Here is a 22,500-nt window from a genome sequence, read left to right as displayed (position 1 = left end):
GATAAAACTGATCATAACATTGTGTGATGAAGACAGAGATGTGGACGGTGTTTGTGATTACTCTGCTCGTTGGCTGAGCCCAGACACAGTAGAGGCGTCGTGGTGATCCATCAATGGTCTGGGGCAGAACCACACCTTAGTGCTTTAATGGATCCAGAATTGCGTCTGCAATCAGAGGCCTCTCTGGTAGGGAGGAGAGCGGGGAAGTGTTTAGGCAACTTTCTTAAAGCTACCAGGCTGTGTCACTGCATACAATACAAAAAACAGACTTAAAGCTACACCAGTGATTACTCTGTTTGTCTAGGTATTATTATGAATGATGACAACGGTGTTACAGAGCTTGCAGAACCAACAAGTGGCATTCATAGAATATTTTGAAACCGGACTACTGGACTTCCCTTGGTACGAAAGCCGTACATCTGGTGCGATTATTTTATTACGCCACTGATCTAACAACATAAAGATATGAACGCATATGGGACAAGGAAACATGATTCTCGTTGCTTTTTCTCTTGACTGCAGGAGAATTAATTGTTTGCAAAACAGTTCTTAAACGTGACGTCCCCCTAGTCGCAATCTTGGGGGCCTGGAAGGGGATGAGCGGTGGAAGGAACAGGGAAAGATGACCGATTAATTGGACGATTCTGTGTTAATTGTTGCGTTGGTGTTGCAAAGGAATTTAAAACTGTCAACTGATGCTGAAGTAAAAAGCAGTTATACGGCATTGTGATCTCTGCGGCCCTCCACTGCATGCTACAGACACACAAAGAAACAAATAGAAAATCAATCTTTAAAGTATTGAATTGAAAGCAAATACAGAAATAAACCAAAAAGAGAACAATTTGCCTTTGAATCCCCTGAATCCAAAAAATGATTTATAGCTAGCACGCATAAGATATGTTTTGAATATTAAAACATTTCTTGAGATTGTGGAAAGGATGTTTGAATTAATTTACACAGTGAATAAGAATTATTCACTAATGTGTGACATGAAGTAGACTTACTTCATGTCACACATTATTCTCAATATATGTAAAAACGTTTGTGTCAAAATAATTATATTTGAGGTGTTTAATATAATTAATCATTTGTAGTCCTTGCTGGTCTTTATATGGTCTCAAGACTTTCTTCAGGGCATCATATATGCTCAGTGTTGGTAATAACGCCGTTTAAAAGAACGGCGTTAGGTAACTCCGTTATTTTTTCAGTAACGGCGTAATCTTACTAATTACTATTTCCGTCGTTACAACGCCGTTACCGTTACTGTACGTAAAATGAAGTGCGTTACTATGAATTGCTTGAATAAACTGCGTAATCCGAACGCACCCCTGGCTCTAAACACAAACGGCTAGTGAGGAGACCGGGTGGGTTAACAACGAGATAAGTGATGATGATTGGCTAAGGCAGAGTCATGTTTCATGGTAGCCAATCGGAGCCAGTGTTTTTACACACAAGCCAGGACACGCGCGCCACACACACACGCAACGCACAAACCAAAAAGATTCGATGAAGCAGCAGAAATGGCGAGTCTGGAGCAATCCGATGAAAAGTTGGCATTTTCTGTAGTATTCGGCAGATGTTCCACAGCCTTTGCAACCAAGAAAATTGAAATTCAGGCCCCATCCACACTAACCCGGGTAAATGTAAAAACGCACATCCGCAATGAAAACGATCTCCGTCCACACTATCGTTTTCATATCGTTTTCGGAATGCTTTGCATCCACGTTCCACACTGAAATTATTTTGATAAACAGTTGTTGTCATGGTTACGTAACTCCGCCACGCCTCTCTGTTTAGATTACAGGTGCGCGATCAGCTGATATTTACAGTTGATCAGCTGGTTAATCATTTTTGACCCGGTCATGTCCAGAAACGCCGCTCCAAGTACGGTTTGAACTGTCGTCTTTCGGGTTTTTTACCATCACTGAAGAACATCAAGTACAGCGCTCGCCTCCGGCGTTGGAGCAATGAGTAATTCAGTTACTAACTCAGTTACTTTTTGGAACAAGTAGTGAGTAACTATAACTAACTGAGTAACGTTCCCAACACTGTATATGCTTCAATGGGTATTTAAGATGATTGCTTTCTAATCTAAAATCTAAAGCTAAAGCTACGTTCTTGGTGCTTGTTTGTATTTGCCTGTTTAAATGCGCCCTTGCGAAACACTCTAAAACAGAAGAGATGGAAGATAAAATCCGTGAATTAATTAAAATAGGAATACATTAGCATATTGTGCAGAGGCAACTTTTCTCTTGTCACTAGAGAAAGTGCAAGGTAGAGAAATAAAATGATGCATGGTACAATGTGGAAGCAATTAACGATGCATATAATAAGATACATATAGGACTACGTCTATCCTTGCTGTTACAGGAATTGCCCACAAATAACAGACACCCCTTAAGGCAGACACAGCGGTGCTAATGGATGCAGGAAGGTTTAGCAGGATGGAAGGGCTCCAGGTTTGTGGGGAGGAAAACATCCCTGGACCATGGGACTGTGGGGCCGGTCGTGGACATCTGCACACCAGATGCCTCTATCTCCCCGTCTGCTGTGCCAGGACTCAAAGAGGCTGTTGTATGGGATGTGATCAGTGTCAGGGTGGTATAATGAAGTGGCGGTGTCTGGGAGGGAGGAGGTGTAGCCGGGAAACGCTTGGGAAGGCTGCAGACCTGGCAAGATGGATGGCTGGCTGCTGGAGGTTGTCAACAGGCAGCCTGAGAGGAATGGCAGATGAGGCGAGCTCAGACGAGGTCCAGCCTCAGAGTGCCTGCCAGCACTCAGTAGCACTCTGTAGTACTTTGTAGTACTCGGTAGTACTCAATAGTACTCTTTAGTATTAGATTGTACTCGGTTGTATTCTGTCGTACTCTGTCGTACTCTGTAGGACTGTCTAAGTCGGTAGTAGTCTGTAGTACTATGTAGTACTCGGTTGTACTCTGCAGTATTCTGTAGTACTCGGTAGTACTCTGTAGTATTCTGTAGTACTCTGTGGTACTTGTACTCGGTAGTAGTGAGTAGTACTCGGTATTACTCTATTACTCTTTAGTACTCGGTAGTACTTGACAGTATTCGGTAGGACTCGGTAGTACTGGGTAGTAAGGTACTAACCAGGGTGGGGATGTTGTTGTGTATAATATGGACCGGGTCCTTAAGGTGCCCACAGGAACCGTTCTGTACCGTTCTGGTGCAGAACGGTACAGAGGGCAGCCTGATGGAGAGCCATGAACCACCAGAAGCAGGTGGTCCTGCTTCTTCACCGGTGTACCATTGGTGTGCCATTGGTCTGCCATTGGTCTGCCATTGGTCTGCCATCAGTGTGCCATTGGTGCCCCATTGGTGTCCCATTGGTCTGCCATTGGTGCCCCATTGGTGTCCCATTGGTGTCCCATTGGTCTGCCATTGGTGCCCCATTGGTGTCCCATTGGTGTGCCATTGGTGCCCCATTGGTGTCCCATTGGTGTCCCATTGGTGTCCCATTGGTGTGCCATTGGTCTGCTATTGGTGTGCCAAGAGTGGAACACAACCAGCGACTAGATTTCAGATCCTGTATGTATATATATATATATATATATATGTATATATTAATCTAAGTGAAATGCAATTTCAACAGCACTGTTATTCTATGCCGGGAAACAATGTATACTCGAAAAGCTGTAACTTTGTGCATCCCAGAAATAGACAACAAAACCGAATGCGGTTCATCCTTTCGCGGCGCCTCATGGCCCTCTTCCACGGGAAGCGGTGCGGCTCTGAAGACGCATTATCTGTGCCTCTGGCAGAGAGCGGTGCTTTGACTGCTGCGTCCTGTACCCAGCTCCCCGCTGTTCATTGTTCATATTCTCGCTCTCCTCCACACCAGCCCCCGACAGGCCCTGGGTTCCTCCGCTTCGGAGGGCGGCTTTCTGCGGCAGTCGACATGAAAATAAAGTGAGCCGTTTTTTCCAGCTAACTTTGCTCTTTGCTGTTTCACACACTGTTTTACAGTTAACTTTAGTTCACTGTTTTGGAGCTGTTTTATAGCTTACTTAGTTTGCTGTTTTACAGCTGTTTTACAGCTAACTTTAGTTTGTCGTTTTACAGCTCTTTTCCAGCTAACTGAAGTTCGCTGTTTTACAGCTGTTTTACAGCTAACTTTAGTTTGTCATTTTACAGCTGTTTTCCAGCTAACTGAAGTTTGTTGTTTAACAGCTGTTTTACAGCTTACTCTACACTAATAGTTCCGTGACCTTATGACATTGTCGATGCCCCCGATTCTCGATCACCCACATAACTTTGCCTTATCCTTAACATTGTCATGCTATGCTTTGTGGCCGACACACATATACACCCAGGTGGTCAAAGGAATTGCTATTCGATCGGCTGCATGTTTGTTCCCTTTGTTAAGCATGGCGGGCTGTCAAATCAGCGCTGCTGTTGATATGCAAAACGTGAAGTGGAACACTCCAGAAGAAATCGGCGTACATTTCATGTTCAGGGTCCTCCTGAAAACACCTTGCTGTCGCAGACGAGAGGTGCCCTGTTTCTGCCTTTTGAAAGTGGTTGGCAGTGGAGCCTTGGAAAATGAAGTGGTTGATACTTGACTCGCACCCTAAGGCTTTTACTTTTGTTTCCTCTTCATATCATCACAAGGAGGCTCGGTATGTTTCCATAGTAACAGCTGCTACAGTGCGTCTTGCCTATAGGGTGAATCAGGCCCTCCATTGAAAAACCAGTAAAGATGATCCAATGGGAGGAGTCTGTAACCCCAGGTGAACTTATTACAGCCTCCAGAGAGAGAGAGAGAGAGAGAGAGAGAGAGAGAGAGACAGACAGACAGACAGACAGACAGACAGACAGACAGACAACTTTGATTAAGTAGGTATCCTGTGCAGCCAGATGTCCTTCTGACAAGCCTGTGAACGGTGCGCATTAACCTGTATCAACCAATCTTAAAATACCTCAGAAACGCTGAGGTACATATTCTACATTCTAGTTTATTCTATTGGCTACAAACTTGACCCTCTCCCTTCAGAAGCAGAGCCTGCGGCTGGTGTTATGTGTGGGTTCAACCGTTCTCACTGCGTGATATCATTCCCTAGTTGCCGGTATGATGACTGCACAGTGCACACCACCCGTTCCTATCCCACCCTCTGTTCTGGGCCTCCCACTCTGAAGAGGAGACCGGGGGACGATCAAGGACAACGGCTGGGTTATGAACTGAGGTGGTAAACAGTTTAGGTCGCACAGGGACCCAGGAAGCGGTTTTTGGTCGTTCAGAGGTTACCGCTCAGCCCGGGCGTTAATGCCTGCAGAGCAATCCCTGTGTGTGTGTGTGTGTGTGTGTGTGTGTGTGTGTGTGTGTGTGTGTGTGCGTGTGCGCGGCTAGATGTTTGTCAGTGAAGGTCCCCATTCGCCTCTGTGGGTTTCACGTCTCTAACTGGGGCAGGCTGATGTGTGAGCCAGTCAGCTTTTTACCAACGGGCCCAGTGTCTCTCTCTCTCCCTCTCTCTCTCTCCCTCTCCCTCTCTCTCTCCCTCTCCCCCCACCTCCCTCCCTCTGCTCCGTCCTTCAGCCGACTCATCACTAATCTGTGAGACGACCTGCTAATGAATGCAGGGACAAAAGGGTGGAGGAGGGAGTGGGGAGCACCACAGACTGCAGATAAAGGATTAGGAGCTATAACGTGCAGCAGGACAACGTGATTATTTCCACTTTCCAAGTATCAGCGTGTAATTGTTCGGCCGCTCTGCCTGGCCAAGGGAGGAGAGACGTTAGGCAAACTATTTGGAGCTCCACATCTCTGTGATGAACTATGCAAGGACAGTGTGATCGTCCTTGTTATCTATATACAAACTGGATGCTGCCCCCCCCTAAGGAATACATAGTACCTGATTGTGGAGTGCCGATCGATTTTCTTTTGTCCAATTTGTGTGCTAATAGAAGTGTACCTCTCTCTCTCGCTCTCTCTCTCTCTGGCGCCTTTTTGTCCCAGCCGATCGTTTATGATTTTCGGTGGGATGTTAATGTGTGTGTCTGTGTCTGCGGGGTCTGTGTTTATTATAGCCCGCTTAAATGCTGATTTGTTTTGTTGAGACAAACCACATACAAACAAAGCCATTGGGTTTCACAGAGTGGCCACATTGAGCCAAACGTAAAGTGATGTTTGCCAACTCCTTATCTTTCTGCTGCGGTGCCTTCTCTTCTCACTGCCTCTGGGGACACCAGTTTAAAACGAAACCTTGCATTAGTATCACTTGTGTCTTTCAAGACAATGAATTTGGATTGTAATCTCGCTAATCGTACAGGTTTAAATCATGTGTGACAGAACCAATTAAGCGCCATTGTGTTGGCACTCATTCCGTTTGAAATTAACCGTGAAAAGGATTAGAGGTCAATAGATTAGTCCAACAATCAAATTATCTAATAATTAATGAAATGATCGTTTGAACATCTTGTCTTTTTGATCATTAATTTAGTAGTCTATGGATGATGTACAATGAGTAGGCTCATGATTTTTTCTATTCTTATTTATCTAGTCCCTCCCAAAACATTATATGAAAGCTAATGACAGCTTTGCTTCTCCTAATGTTAGCCAATTTATGTTAAGTTTTCCCGTATTCCTTGCAGCTCAGCTAGGCTTGAGTAATAGCTACTTTAATGACGCTTAACTTTCTGCTGTACTTTATGTTATCTATTCCATACTCTCACTCTCACTCTCTCACGATCTGTCTCTCTCTCTCTCTTTCTCTCTCTCTCTCTCTCTCTCTCTCTCTCTCTCTCTCTCGCTCTGTCATTTTTGCATATGGCTTCACCTTTCTCATCCATTCACTCATTCTTTATCTTCCCCCTTTTATGTCCTAAATCAGCACCTTTTTGTTCCATATTCTAGTGATTTCATCCCCTCCTCCCACCCTACCTCACAGTCTGTTCCTGAGTTAGCTTTTCATCCTCCTGGGAGACTGGGGTGAGAAATGAGCCCACCACTCACAGCTGCTTCAGCCAAGTGGAGGAGTGTGTGTGTGTGTGTGTGTGTGTGTGTGTGTGTGTGTGTGTGTGTGTGTGTGTGTGTGTGTGTGTGTGTGTGTGTGTGTGTGTGTGTGTGTGTGTGTGTGCATGTATGACTGTGTGTGTGGGTGCATGCATGACTTTTTGTGTGTGTGTGTGTGGGGGGGGGGGGGCTTGGATGTGTGTGTGTGTGTGTGTGTGTGTGCATGTATGACTGTGTGTGTGGGTGCATGCATGACTCTTTGTGCGTGTGTGTGTGTGTGTGTGTGCCTCCCTGCCTGTGTGTGGGTGTGGGTGTTTGGGTAGGTGTGTGTGTGCATAACTTTGTGTAGGTGTGTGCGCATTAATTTGTGTGTGTGTGTGTTTTCGCGTGCATGACTTTGTGTGTGTGTATCACTTTGTGTGTTTGTGTGTGTGTGCCTGACTGTGTGTGCGTATATGTGTGTGTGTGTGTGTGAGCGTGACTCTGTGTGTGTGAACGTGTGTGTCCCTGTTGTCCGTGCCTGTGTGTGGCGGCGGTTGTGGCGGTGTTACCTCGTTCATCCACAGCTGAGTTCTGGCCTCCCTGGTTCTGGTGGCGCTGCGGTTCTTCATGCTAATTGGCTCGCGGCACCGTCGAGGGACAGAGAGTGTGATGGTGGCTCCCACAGTTCCCTCCTGGGGGGGAGGGGGAGGAGGTGCTGGGGGTGGAATTAGAGGTCATCAAGTTGAGGGTTTACAGGGAAGAGGTGCTGGATGGACAGGGCCATCTTGGTCTATAGTTCTGCTGTTCTTCGCTACTGAACCAATGATGGTCTAGCAGTAAAACACACATGCAGGCACACACCATGCATGAACACACACAGACACACAGACACATAGACACGGAGAGAGAGAGAGAAACCATTATCATCAGGAAATTAATCTTTGTGTCCAAGTAGGACCCCTGTGTGTGTGTGTGTGTGTGTGTGTGTGTGTGTGTGTGTGTGTGACATACAATTGTACATTGTTCATGAAGTGATTAAGTGCAGCTTTTTACCTGTTGGAGAAGTTTTCTTTCTTTCTTTTTAAGATAAAAAGAGGTATCTCTGGAACCATGGGATGGCATCATAAAGAAAGCATCAAGAAAAGCAGAAAAATAATAATAATACAGCTCATTTACTTTGAATGTTATTTTTGGCTTATTAGGCTGATCAACGGGCTAACCTTAGGACCTTATATGAAACATCATATACTTATTGAACTAAGGACCAAATCTGTGGTCTTGTACATCAGACCTCAGATGACCGATCAAACAGTCACAGACAGACTAATGGGCAGGTTTAGAGAAGTGTTGCGGTCGTAGGAAAGCTTGGTTTGAGGGCAGCTGAGGACAAGAACAGTGTGGAGCAGCGTTTGTCTGCTTGACCGATGACTCAAGCCTTTATCATGGAGCTGAAGAGCTGCAGAGCTGAAGAACTACCGCTTCCAGTAATGCTGATGAGTTGGCTAGGACGTCATGTGTTTATTATCTGTTATGTGTTCGCCAGAGAGAGAGTGAGAGGGTGGAGGGTGAAAAAGAGTCAAGCTTCGAAATTGAGTGCCAGATCAGAAGTAGCATCCTTTGCATCCGTTGTATAGCAACATTATTCGATATTATTAGGTTATTTGTTGTCTATAATTACAACACGGAAAAGGCGGGAATATGTGTGCACATAGCTGTGCTTTCTAAGTTCTAATTTGGAGACACGTCTTGATATGTGTTTCTCCGTGAGACTGTATCTGTTAATCATAGTGCTGGGCCCCCCACTGGGCCGTGGCCCTCCCAGACTGGTTGATCGACCCAGTCAGCATGTCTGTATAACTGGCACTCCGGGGGCATCAGCGTTGACCTTGCAGCTTTCTAATTCAGTCTAGCCTCCCCTAGTGTGTTTCATCCCTTCAACATCCGGGGCGGAGATAACTGTTTTGTGTTTTGTATGCATGTCAACAAATCGTTTATTTATTAACATGCATTTACATTTGGGCTTAAACTTACAAGATCACATTGCATGGTTTATTCCTTCAGTACAGTCTACACCGACACTCAAATGTCAAGCAATATGGAAGTTATTCTGTTAATATAAGTTGGCCTCAGGCTAAGGATATTCAGTGCTGTGCTTTTGCCCTCACCGAACCTTCTTCCTCCCTCTCCCCTCGCCTCCTTGTCTTGCCATACCCCTTCTCCTCCTCTCCTCTGTCTCCTCTTGCCTCTCCTTCCATCACCGCCATTACCATATCCTCCCTCCCCTCCCTCTCCTCCTCCCCCCTCACGGCCGTTCCTCTCTGCTCATCTTTTCTCCTTCCCTCCCAATCCTCGCTCATCCCCTCCTCTCCCCCTCCTCTCCTCCTCTCTAGTTTTTTGGCTCTTCGTCTCTCTCCCGCTCTCCTCTCTAGTCCTTTGAACTTTGTCCTTTTCAACAGAGATCCCACAGAAGACAGTAAAACGCCCCCCGGGCTAAATTGTCTCAGAATCCTCTCGGTTATTATCAGCCTGCTATATGATTATGACCTCACAGAACGGTGGGTTTTATATCTCTGCAGTCCGCCGTCCTGCGCGTCGTGTTAAACGTCCAATTACCATGGGGCTCACTCTGGCCTTGAAGCACAAGTGCAAGGCTTTCAAACACTCTAGCTCACTTAAATATATCCACAGTGACACACACACACACACACCCCAAAGAATGAACTCCTAACACTGCGGCTTACTAGCTTTGTGATAAATTATAATCAATGTTTGCCACACCAATGCTAAGAAATGTATGCACTCACATTATTAAGAAGGTATATTCAACCCAGACCACTTAGCATTTACATTATTATATATTGCTCAAAAGATTATTTACATGAAGAATGTAAATTTAATCATAATTGAGACCTCAACAGCGAACTATTGCAGCATGTAAAGTGATGATGTATACTGGGATCTTGGTGATACTTAGTGAGAACAATGCATTCTAGATGAAGGCGGTGGTGAACCGAGATCGTGTTCAAACCCAGTTTCTGCTGTGTCGACGAAACACTCTTAAAATCCAATCACACAACTGTCGCAGTCCCTCCTGTCACATGTCCAGCTCTGGCAGCGCGATTGCGTCGTGAAGGCAGCAAATGAGCTAGCGGGCTAACATTTTAAACTGCTACCTTTCAAAATGTCAGGCGATAATCTGTTTCTTTTACCTTGGATCAAGCCAAAGGTTGCAGCCAAAGCATTTTTCACTTAAAAAAATGTTTGAAGACCCCGTGGCTTTGAATCCGGCAGTATGTAGAAAACTATCTGTTTTTATTCCTTATCTTTCAAGTTGCTGTGTTTATATCATCATCCTATAAAGCATTAGGGACTTTATATCTCTGAAAGGTGTGTTATAAGTAAAACTTTATCAATACTACTTGACTTCCATAAACGTTTTCTGCTCTTTGTCACGTTAGGACCCGCTGAAGGAGATCGATACACCACAAATCAAATCACACACGTTATCAACAGCATGGATCAAAAGGTTACAATCAAATGTGTTTACGGGAATTGGATCTCAAGGAGTCTGACTTACTGACCTGTAATAATAGGGAATGTTTTACCCACATTAGTCTCCTTTTGAGACTCCATGGAGAACCAATGGCTACTCGTGATGTTCTTTCAACCTTTAGGGTCGCAGTGCACAGTAGAGAACCATGTTTTAGGCCTCCCCTTATAGGTCAACCAGCAGGCCGTACGCTGGTCAGAAATCACAAAGGTCACTGAAACTAAATATGCCATTTCCTTGTGTCAAACTGGCAGGCTGGCCTATGAATATGCAGTTCAAATCGGATGAAGCGGTAATATAATTCCCTCAAAGAGAGTGTTGTGATGTAAAGTTATGTTTTAATGATACTTTATACCATCCCTTTGTGATATTGTTATGAGTGTGGGCTTAGAGTCAAAGGTGTGCCATTCTCTCCTGCTTGAGTGATGAAACTTTAACAGGATCTCGGTGGGAGAAAGGTCATCCAGGAGACTGTTAAAGGTATGCCGGGCAATTTGGAGGAACCATTTTTTTTAAGCATCCAACCAAAAAATACCACCCCTCACTTCAGGCCTCCCTTCACTCCCCCAGAACACGTGACCAGCTACCTAGCATCAGCAAGAGGTCTGCCTGGCCTTGGGAAGACTCCGTGATGAGAAATGAGTGCATGGGCAGGGGGCAGCCATGTAGCCGGGTAGGCAGGAAGACAGACAGGTAGACAGACAGGTAGGCCATTTAAAGGCCGAATAAAATGATTGGAAAGGCCCATCACAGGCATGCGTCAGCCACAGATACCAGATTTATTTGTTATTATTGTCAAAGCATTTGATTTATTAATTGCTGTTGGGACAAAAAAATGAATTGAAACAAACATTCCCAAAAAAGCTTCCTAAATCAATCGCCTACCCTTACTTTAATGAATGAGGAATGAGATCAACTCACCAGCTACACAAGAGCGTTTCGTGACATCCTGCTTGCGCCCCAAGTGGTCTCGCATCCCGTCCTCACAGTGCGCACCCCCACAGCCCTCGCTACCTCAAACTCCTCTGGCCCCACCGTAGGAACCGCCTCTCCTGGCGAACCGAAAGCAACACGGTGAACAATCCAGGAGGATGTCCAGATGGTGACGGAACAAGGGCAGACAAGACGTCAGCCTTGTCGACACACGCCCCACCCTGACGCTCTTACGATGAGTGTGCGCTTCAACCCCTGCTCACCGTTTATAATGCATGTCTGTGGTCGTGACACGGACACACACTTACACACCAGAGGCATACGCACGTTAACAACACAAACAGCACATGCTGAAAGGGAAGACACGCAAACACACGAGTGTTTGCACAGACACACACAGACACACGCGCACAGGCACAGACACATACACACACACACGCACACACACGTAAAAGTAATACGAAATAATGATGCAATGATATAAAATACAATATCATTTAAAATATATACTAATAATAATCAAGAAAATATAATCATAATAATTGAAATAAGCCGTAATATGAAGCTAGCAATGCGCTGTTGTTTTGACGCCGATACGTTTTGTATGCAGTTAGTGTCTCAATGTGCCCACTTCTCCAGAAGAAAGGGACTAGAAAGAGGATAGGAAGCTCTTTCTATCCAGTCGAGTCAGCCTAACTTTTTATTCTCTCTAGGAGTGTTTTATACTTCACTACACCACTCATCCTCCCTCTTTTCCCCTCTGAAAGCTATGATGACAAATGGCCGCCGTAAAATGGAATGGTTCTGACTCTGAGAATAGTCCATCCCTCTTGTAGGATTTTACTACCTCTATCTTTCCTTCACCAGGACGCCTGGCCTCCTATGCCAACATCCCTAACTCTCTCATTCTCACACTCTTTCACTCTCACTTTCTCTCTGCCTCTCTCTATTCATGTCTCTCTGTATATCTCTCATGCTCGCCCTCTCTCTCTTCCTCTATCTATGTAAGTCTCTCTGTTTATCTCTCTCCCTCTCTCACTATCTCTCTGCTTCTCCCTCCCTTTGTCTCTCACTCTATATACTGTATCTGTCTCTGCCTCTCTTTATCTCTCTCGGTACCTCTCTCTGTATCTTTCTCTGTCTCTCATTTTTCCTCTCTCATTTTCTCTCTTGTGGTGTCTCTCTATCGTTCTCCTCAGTCCTTTGCCTCTACTCTCTCTCCTGGTGGTATTTGCACTGGGTCTGTTTGGAATTACATGTCTCATTAAATTGCTTGCTATCTAACCCTTGCAGCTGTGTGTGTGTGTGTGTGTGTGTGTGTGTGTGTGTGTGTGTGTGTGTGTGTGTGTGTGTGTGTGTGTGCTTGCGCCACTGTGTGCGTGCATGTCATTATTGTGAGGTTAAATGGAAATGGCCTCTGCTGGAGGCTCACACACACACACACACACACACACACACACACACACACAGACACACACACATGCACAGATGCAGACACACATGTGCAAACAGTCCTTGTAATGAAGCTCTATAATTAGTTCTGTATTCAGAATGAAACCGATTTTAGAGTTTAATCAAACCTGATGGTCATATGGATCATATCTTCCATTACAAATGACATCTGTCCCTCTCCCCCTCTCCCCCTCTCCCCCTCTCCCCCTCCCCCTCTCTCTCCTCCCTGCCCACTCTTGTCTCTCCTCTGCTGACACAGGAAGTGGAGGTAAGTCACTCATGCATTGCTATATAATCATTGTAACATCACACACACATAACAATGTTGATATTGTATGCAGTGTCACACCATTATGTGCAACATATCTTACTGTCAGCATGTTGCTTTAAAGACACAGAAGGCAATAGCTTATTAAAAATACTACAAAACGGCGTTAAGTCAAACTTTATGTTTTATTATTACATTAAAATAATGTTTTATTATTTTATACATGCACACAAGATGTCTGTTTAACCTGCTCTTGACCTGCTGGAGAGTTGGTGATTATGTGATTATAGTATAATGAGTGCACCGTGCTTGAGATAAGACAACATTAGTGGCTTCTTTAAGTTGTTGTTGTCTTTATATTTACAATACAAAAGGGCAGAAAACAAATTGTTTTCTCTCCCATCTGCTCTGTGGAGAAGCTGTAGAGGATTATGGGTCATCTACCATTAACACAGCTCCCTGTCAGGCTAAGTGAAGCCTTGGTAGCACCCGTTGGTAGGGTGTGGGTTGAGTTTGAATGGGGCCATTTTCTCCATCTATTCATGAATTTAAGAATTTAGAGTTTTGAAAAGATGCCCCACAATATACACCATCAGGATCTCATCTCTCTCTCTCCTTGTCTTGTACTGCTTTTAAACCCTTATTACTTATCTCAACTTCTGGCAAAACCCTGGCACAAAAGCCCCTCTCTCTCTCTCTCTCTCTCTCTCTCTCTTTCTCTCTCTCTCTCTCTCTCTCTCCAACCCTGTCTCTCTCTCTCTCTCTCTCTCTCTCTCTCTCTCTCTCTCTCTCTCTCTCTCTCTCTCTCTCTCTCTCTCCAACCCTGTCTCTCTCTCTCTCTCTCTCTCTCTCTCTCTCTCTCTCCAACCCTGTGTCTCTCTCCAACCCTGTGTCTCTGGCTCTCTCCAGATTCTCCTGTGTTGTTTACTGCTTTACATCTCAGTGCGGGTGCTTCAGACGCTGTCACTCACGCTTCCCCCTCTGAGGTCGCACAGAGCCCCTTCCATCTGCAGCCTCAGACGATGCAGACGTCTCCACTCTGCATACTGGAGCTGGCGTTGCTCCTGCCTGGTCCCTGCAGCGCACCGGGTTCAATTGCGTCTGGAGCGATCGGTGTCTGCACAAGGCTTCAGGGGCTGGTAGTGTACCCATGCGTCGGCTCCTGGAGCACATGGTGCTGCTCAGGTGTTCCCTGTGATCGGTGGGCAGAGGGGAAGGGTGGAGGACAATAGACGCCGTCTTTCTTCATCTCTTGGTTGTGAAGAAAAACAGAAGGACTTGTTGTGACCCACACAAATCAAAGGCTGCTGCTGTACCTCATGGCACAACCCCGGTGATGGCCACAGGTCTGGAGCGTTTCGTATTACCAGTCTGAATGATCAAACCTGTGTATCAATTTCTCCTGGCTTCACTTAACATCCGTTACCAATTCAATTAGCCAGATTGCTTTGTGGTAGCCATATGGTCTTCGTGGGGATTCACCGTTTTTTCTGTCCCATTAGTTCCACAACCTCCGTATTGACAGCATTGTTTCCAAAAGATGACAATTACAATTGCTGTTGTTTATTTTTGCGGCAAGAGTGTGCTCTTGCTAAATGGTCTTTGGCTCTTCTGCAAAATAAATTTGAGGTAACAGAGGGTTTAGTGAGGAGTCGGGAGAAATGGTTTCAAACGTTTTATTAGCCAGACCGGGAATGTTCTGTAGCATCAGCACTGAGTTGGGTTTGATTCCCTTTTCATGTCATTATAAGCACAATATGTAGTGATGTTACATGGTCAGATTTACCATGTTGTGAGGTTTCATTTCAGGCCAGGTCTGCGGCTAGATTCCCCCTTTGTTTATCCTGTTATTTGTATACCAGGAAGCGCCCCTCCTTATGCATGTGAGACAGCTGTTGTAAAGGGCGGATAATGTCCTCGTCTCACTTAGAAGGTCTGTTTACCTTGACCCAAACATGGCCAACCCCGTGTGGAATAGATGTGTTCGGTAGTGAGGCAGAATGAGACACAGGTTGGAGGTCATGTTGAGGAAAAGATTAACATGTTTTCGTTAGTGTGGCAGAATCAGACACAGGCTGGAGGTCATGTTGAGAAAACGCGTCTGATAATCGTAGCTTTGGCCGTAGAAGACATTGGAAAAAGCATGTGACTCAACACGTAAAGTGTTAGAGTTAACAGCCATGTCAGAGATGGGGCTTTACCATGCCGTTGCTCTGGTTTGATAGTTGTCAGAGGGGAAGACTATTGATGCGGTTCGAGGCAGGATGTTTTTGCATGGACGTGTCGGCGATGATCTTTAATTCATGTAGCCTAGAATTGCAGCTGACTCAGAGCTGCCTATTTTTCCTCGCGCTACAATTGCCCTCATTTCTGACACATTTCTCAGGGAGGTTTTTTCGCCGTGATTCCTCAGCTGTTTCTTATGCTTGATGTACAACACGAATTCACCACAGGAAGCCTATTTTTTTTTTTGCAAACGGCACTGGTTCAAAGATTGCAACCCCAATGTCTAGTCTGCCTGTGGGCCTCCTAGAGCAATATGCTGCTGCAAAGCTTCTGAATTGCCCACAGAGTTGGATTGTTGCAGAGGGAAAAGAGTAGGTTGAACAACAGCACTTAGACCTACTTTTACCATCGGCTGGTTGTTGTCTATATATAGAGGTAGATGTAAAGCCCTATAGCAAAGCAAGTGAAGATTGGGAAACAACAAGGAAAATCTTTCTTGCTGTAGAGTTCTAAATGAGAAGTCATCAGGGAGAGGAAAAACACAACAAATACCAGAAGAGAAACCACTGCAACTACTTCTTCCTCTAAGTACTTTCTTTACGGCATCCGTCAAACACAGATCCTTTGAGGGGAGTACTTACCTCTGAGTGGAGGGTTGGCTGGGCAGCTCGACTGCTTGTCCAGGATCATCCGAGTTATTAGAGGGCCTGACAGCAGAGCTTTAATAGCAGTAGAGAAGCCTATGTAAGCTTAGCCTTCCCAAAGACGGGAGAGAGGCTCTGTTTGTCACCTTTACAGGTCTCAGGACTAAGATGTGTTCCATCTGAAGGGAAAGAGGAGGTACTGATTTGCCTTGCAGGAAAAGGAGGCAGGCCAGACAACAGCATTAAACTCGGCTTCTCAGCGCCTTTTCATTGTGTCTTTCAACACTTTTCCTAACACTATGTTTTATGAATATGCATCACTACAGTCCTTCCCCTACCCCCTGATGGGGCTACAACCAGCGGCAGGTGTGCTGTGAACGGAGACATCCACTCCGTCATACGCTCTGGGTGGTGGACCTCACAGCTGAAAAGTCGGGGGGGGGGGGGTGGGGATCTCAGTCCATCTGCCTCAGGGCCCCTGACTCGGACCAGCTCTAATTGTCTCGCTGCAGGGGGCCCGCCCGGGTCTCTGATAAGACCAAACATCTGGACCTCTGTCGTTCAGTTACACCCCCCCACTGGGCTATACCACTGTCAGGGCCTCCCGAGGCGGAGAGGACTGGATGTGATCATGTGCAGCTCTGTCCTGCTCCTCCCCATGTCTGATGCTTCCTTTCAGAAGGAATACCGGAGTCAAGAAGGCGGTTCATACAAAGTAGGGGAAATTCGGGAACATTTTTGATTCACGGAAGAATAGAAGAAGTATCTTCTATTATTCTTAATGGATTCACAGCTTGAAAATTAAAATAAGGAAATCAATATCTATTTTTGATTTTGGCTTTTCTCGCGACCCTTCAAAAATCAAAATCAGATCAAATCGTTTGGTTTACACTGATCCTAATACAACGCCACAATTGCTTTAGGCTGTGTATTACACGGTGTACTGTGAGATCCAATAACCCACGAGACGGAGCACAACAGCACCTGGCGTTGGGCCTCAGACCCAGCGGGTTCCCTGCCGTCGCTCGGGGGGCCGAAGGATGGAGCCGGTCGGCCCCGCGCCTCCGTCACCAAGGCGTATGACGGTGGAGCGGCTCACCGCTGGACTCCATCAGCACGCCAGCAGACGACATTTATTGTAATGAACGGCGTTGCGGGTCGACTCTTGTCTTATCCGCTGGGGCGGAGGGAGATCCATTCTGCCCTGCTGTCGTTGTTCAGCGGGAGCCGTCGATCAATACCACCGAACCGCGTCACCTTGATGGGATATGTGAGACGGATACAGGTCTCTCGGGGAGGATGACCGTGTGCCATGTGGAGTGGTGTTGCTTTGGGTTAAGATGATTATTTGCATCAGGGTTCTGTTTAAATGCGCTGCAAATTAATTTGCATTCACTGTGGTCACCTTTCTAACGTGTGTTATTGTGTGTGTGTGTGTGTGTGTCGGTGTGGGCGTGGGTTTGGCTGGTTGGGTGTTTGTGAATAGGTGTGTATATGTGCGTGTGTGGACGGCTGGGTGTGTGTGTGTGTGTGTGTGTGTGTGTGGGTGTGTGTGTGTGTGCGGTCATCTCTGTGTTTCATGAATGAATTCATGAACACGTTCAAAATCTTTGCTTATTTATAGATCCTGTTAATTTATCTTTTATGTGCATAATAATATCGTGGATTATTATGTAGATGCTTCCTAAGTACATATAGATGGATGAGAACAGGGCAGAGGTCAAGGCGGCATCTTGATGGGACGCTAACAAGTACTCTAAGGATGTAAAAAAAGTGAAGTGACCCACTTGCCTTTCAACGAGGTGTCACACATCTCTACTGATCCATACTGATCCATGACCACAAAGGACCTCATAAGAATCACGCCGTCAGATATGCACCGTAAAAGATAGGAAACAGAGTTTTCTGGACCATTTGCTCATAATGCAGCAGCTTGAATTAATCAGGCCATTTGCCGTTCCTGCAGAAAAAAATACCTAATTTAAAACGCATTTTATTAGCAAACAGTGAAAGTTAGAAAGAGGGTGTTGCTGGAGTGTGCGTCTTTGTGCGCGCGTGTGTGGTTGTGTGAGTGTGTGTGTGTGTGTGTGCGTGCGTGTCTCTGTGTGCATGTGTGTATGTGCGTGTCTGTGTGTCTGTCTGTGTGTGTGTGTGTGTGTGTGTCTCTGCCTACGTGTCTGTGTGAGTGTGTCTGTGAGCGCGTGTGTTCGTGTCTCTGTGTGCGTGTGTGTGTCTGTGCGTGTGTGTGTGTGTGTGTTTGTGTGCGTGTGTGTGTGTGTTTGTGTGCGTGTGTGTGTGTGTGTGTGCGTGTGTGTGCGTGTGTGTGTCTCTGTGTGCGTGTGTGTGTTTGTGTGCGTGTGTGTCTGTGCGTGTGTGTGTGTGTGTGTTTGTGTGCGTGTGTGTGTTTGTGTGCGTGTGTGTGTGTGTGTGTCTCTGTGTGCGTGTGTGTGTGTCTCTGTGTGTGCGTGTGTGTGTGTGTGTGTGTGTGTGTGTGTGTGTGTGTGTGTGTGTGTGTGTGTGTGTGTGTGTGTTTGTGTGTGTGTGTGTGTGTGTGCTCTCCGAGGGGTGGGCGGTCATCTCCACAGAGCACAGGCACCTAATGACTATTTAACTTTCTGCTTGCACAGTTAATTGAGGATGACGACGCGTTGTGCGAATGGTAGTTTATGAGCACAGAATCGTCCGTGGGAAGAGCATAATTGCAGGCTAATTCTTTGCGATTCATCTAGTCTCCGCAGGGGAAAGATCAGAGCTCTGGGACCGCGATATAATCAGGCGAACAAATATCCCCTTTTTTTTTTTTCTAGTCGCTAAACCGGTGCGGAATTGAAGAGGCCAAACAAGTCAGGCTGATTACACAGGGAAAGAAGTGAGGAACAACAGCCGGCCGCCGCCATGCCGGATCCAGTCAGACAAGCTGGATTAGAGTGTCCCCCTTCGGAAATGCTGTCTGATGTTCTGCCGTTTTAAACACTTCTATTCAAGCCTTCAAAGGAATGCGCGTGCGGCTGTTTGTCTGTGTGCGTGCGTGCGTGTGTGTGTGTGGGAATGTGTGTGTGTGTTTGTGTGTGTGTGTTTGTGTGTGTGTGTATGTGTCTCTCTATGTGTGCATCTGTGTTGGTGTGGGAGTGTGTGAGCCCAAGTGCCTGCCTGATCCCATAATGCACCCTGCTCATGAGGCCGCTGCATGCGGCTGATACGTCTGAACGTTGTGATAATCTTTGTTATGCACGGACGTGGCTTATAGACGTGGAATCACCATGCTCCACTTCTGGGGAGTTGTAGGCAGTGTAGCAGCTAGAGCCGACAGTATATTAAGAAAGCAGAAACAGATGGCGTGCTATTGATTCGTGTTGATGCGTGAGTGTTCTAAACAAGCCGCAGTCAATGACGGTCAGTGACGGTCAGTGACAGGAAATGACAGGAACGACAGGTTTGCAAGCGGAGAAAGGCATGGGCACTAAGTGCTCTGATTGGCCCCTCAACACTTCAGGCTGAAGCGCTCGAATAAGACACTCTGGTAATGCAGCCTCACAGTGGATTATGTAAATGAGGTAGATGACTCGCGCGGATCCACGCTTTGCTTTTAGGATTCCTAAATTATTAAGCTGCAATCTCACGGACCCATGGCAGAGCCGCTTAGGAGGAGAAGGAAAAAGAGCCCGACTTCCATGTTTGGTTGCAAGACTAGTTTTCAGGCTAACGTGTGTGTGTGTGTGTGTGTGTGTGTGTGTGTGTGTGTGTGTGGACGACCCAATTAAGTGACACAACAATTTAACAAATTCTATCCGAAACCTCTCTTCAGTCTGTCAATTAAAGTGTGGCTCTTGTGTTTCCACACAGGATGAAGACCCCAGGAGCTGGTCTCCCCCCTCCAGGCCTCTCCATCAAGGTGAGTCTGCTCTCTTAGTGCATCCCGACCACAGCCCTAACATGAGCTGGGAGAGAGACATGCCGGGACCCTGCTCTTCCATGTCTGTCAATGCAGATTCTCGTTGCCTTTATGTCAGTAGAACGCGAGTTTAGCGACGGTCACCCTTAATTTGACAAAGCCTATGCTAAGGGACATCAGTGTCATTTTGGAAAACGTTTACAAATGTTTACTCAGAAAACAGTTTTTTAATGGGATCAGACAACTGCCGTTTGGATTTCTAATAAGGTAGACACAATTATGTGTGTAATGACTTGAATGTCCTGTGTGTGTGTGTGTGTGTGTGTGTGTGTGTGTTTGTCTGTATGATTTGTTTGTGTGCTTGTGTTTGTGTGTGTGTTTGTGTCTGTGATGTGGTTGCCTCCAGTATGCTCACAATTATGCTGTTTACTCACAGTGTTCAGCTTGAAATTATTCATTAATAAATGTTTGTGGATATAAACAATATAATTAAGGGTTATTCATTGTAAAAGTAAAATGACGTTTGGCAATGAATTACTGTTGTACATCTGTTCAACGGCTACTCACACACACACACACACACACACACACACACAAAAACTCACCCACTTCAAGGCAAAACTATGCCTATCATGCAAACAGGCTGGTTTGTGTTAACTGACTTTGCCGGCGCACTTTTTGAATACAGATTTGAGATCTGTCCAAATTGAGTCATGCTGAATACTAAGCTCTGAGAAAAGCACAACGCTTGATTCGTGATGAATCAGGATTAGAGTTGCTTTAACGGTTGTGGAACAGGTTAAGTGGTTGATATTTAGTTTGGTCACACTTCTTTTGTGTTTCTTATTTTTTTATTTTTTTATTGTCCTTTGGTTTCATATTTACATATACAATTTATCCACATGGGATTTCTGTGCAAATTCAGGCTATTATTCTCAAAGTCCTATTGACTTTTTCTTTAGCCTGGTGAGTTGATGGAACTGATATTCTTTACTCAACAAAAAAATTAGATTTTAAACATTTTTGGTCAGAATATATTTTTCACTCTGATCTTAACTACTACTATGTGTATTAAGATACACTTTCTAAATGCTAACCCGAAGCACGCACACTTTTCAACAATCAAACACACACACACACACACACACACACACACACACACACACACACACACACACACACACACACACACATAAACACACCAGCTCCTTTGCTCTCAACAGAGAAAGACGAATATTGTCTCTAGTTTGTGTACGACGTCTTGGCTCTCTCTCGGCCTCTCACACACTGTCCCGGGCGACACGGCTAACCTGCCGGTGTGCAGGTTCCACTTTGCTGAGGGGAGACAAAGCGGTTTCTCCCTCTTATGTCTCCTCAGGCCCACTCTCATTGATGCATGTGTCTGCAAATGGGTTTCTGACAGCTGTGGTGCATTCAAAGTGTTCGGGGACTCAGGATTCCCATGTGTGCGTTTGTGTGTGCGTTTGTGCGTTTCTGTGTGTGGGTGCATGTGCGTTTTGGTTTGTGTACACATACTGGTATGCATTCAATATTCATCTCTATGCAACACAATACCTCTAAACATGCTGCGTGCATCAGAACATGGTGTTGAAAGAGCACAGACAATGTAGGGCTGAATGTGTTTGCAAGAGGCTTCTGACGAAGGCAATGGGCAACTTACCAAAATGCAAGCTGTTATTTGATTGTCCATAAGCAAAGTATGTCAACGTTTCAGAGGAGCAGGAGAATATAAAGTCTGTAGAATACTAAAGAAGTAAAGAGCCAGGCATAGAGTCTCCCCGATCCTCTCTACTCTATCAGCTGCTCAACCCTCTGGAGCTGAATCCAAAACTACCATCCTTCTCTTTAGATTGGATTCTCTTTAGATTAGTCTTTAGATTACTCCTCGTTTTGCAGCTCTCCATCAAACACATGCATATTCCTTTCAGGTTAATAGTTACTGCTATTTATAGTCAGGGGTGAAGGCTGGGAACAGAGGTGTGGAGCGTGTGTGTGTGTATGGTATCAAACACATATATACAGGTGTAGGAGGAAAGTGTGGAGCGCTTTCCTCCACACCTTCCTTCTAACGTTTGCGTGTTGCATGCTTCTATTCACACCTTCCTTTTCCCTGCCAACTCCGCCATGTTTGTAGTCTGAATTTCTACACTGTTTGAAATCTAAGTAAGAAAATGGCGAGACAAGAAAGAAGAATTGGGGACTTTCTGGAACGTTTAGATTTAGGAAATAGATTTTTTAAAAGGGTTGCTAATGAATTAGGACTCTTGGTCAAGAAGAGACTGGAGTTTGTTTTTAGGAAAAGCCAAATTTCCAGCCTCAAAGATCAAAGCACGTCTGCAATGAGAAAACCATTGGAGTTAGGAACGAGGCGAACGAGCCAAATGAGGTGAGCAGTGAAGACAACACCACGAATATCTAAATCCGCTGTAATACACCAGGGCTGTGCATCTCCCAGCCACTCTACACAAGTAGGTTACTGCTGGCATTTTAAGAGCACAGCTACATAACACACAGTCACGCAACTTCAACAACCTTGAACCTCTGCTGAGTTCCTGTGGATGGGCC

The 22,500-nt window shown here is 45.6% G+C and overlaps 1 protein-coding gene across 1 annotated transcript in view; it reads left to right on the top strand.

The window, feature by feature from the left end:
• spock1 (SPARC (osteonectin), cwcv and kazal like domains proteoglycan 1) overlaps positions 1-22,500 on the top strand; it is a gene marked incomplete at both ends in the record, with an annotated part of 65,338 nt that overhangs the window by 16,321 nt on the left and 26,517 nt on the right. The window contains one exon of the mRNA XM_079744876.1: positions 19,866-19,914. Within this exon, the coding sequence (XP_079601002.1) occupies positions 19,866-19,914 (49 nt within the window). The remainder of the gene's footprint in view (positions 1-19,865; positions 19,915-22,500) is intronic.

This window comes from Pollachius pollachius (genome assembly GCF_949987615.1).
Source record: "Pollachius pollachius genome assembly, chromosome: 10".
Taxonomy (NCBI): domain Eukaryota; kingdom Metazoa; phylum Chordata; class Actinopteri; order Gadiformes; family Gadidae; genus Pollachius; species Pollachius pollachius.
The sequence above is the reverse complement of the archived record's forward strand: the minus strand, read 5'-3'. Positions and strand labels throughout refer to the sequence as shown.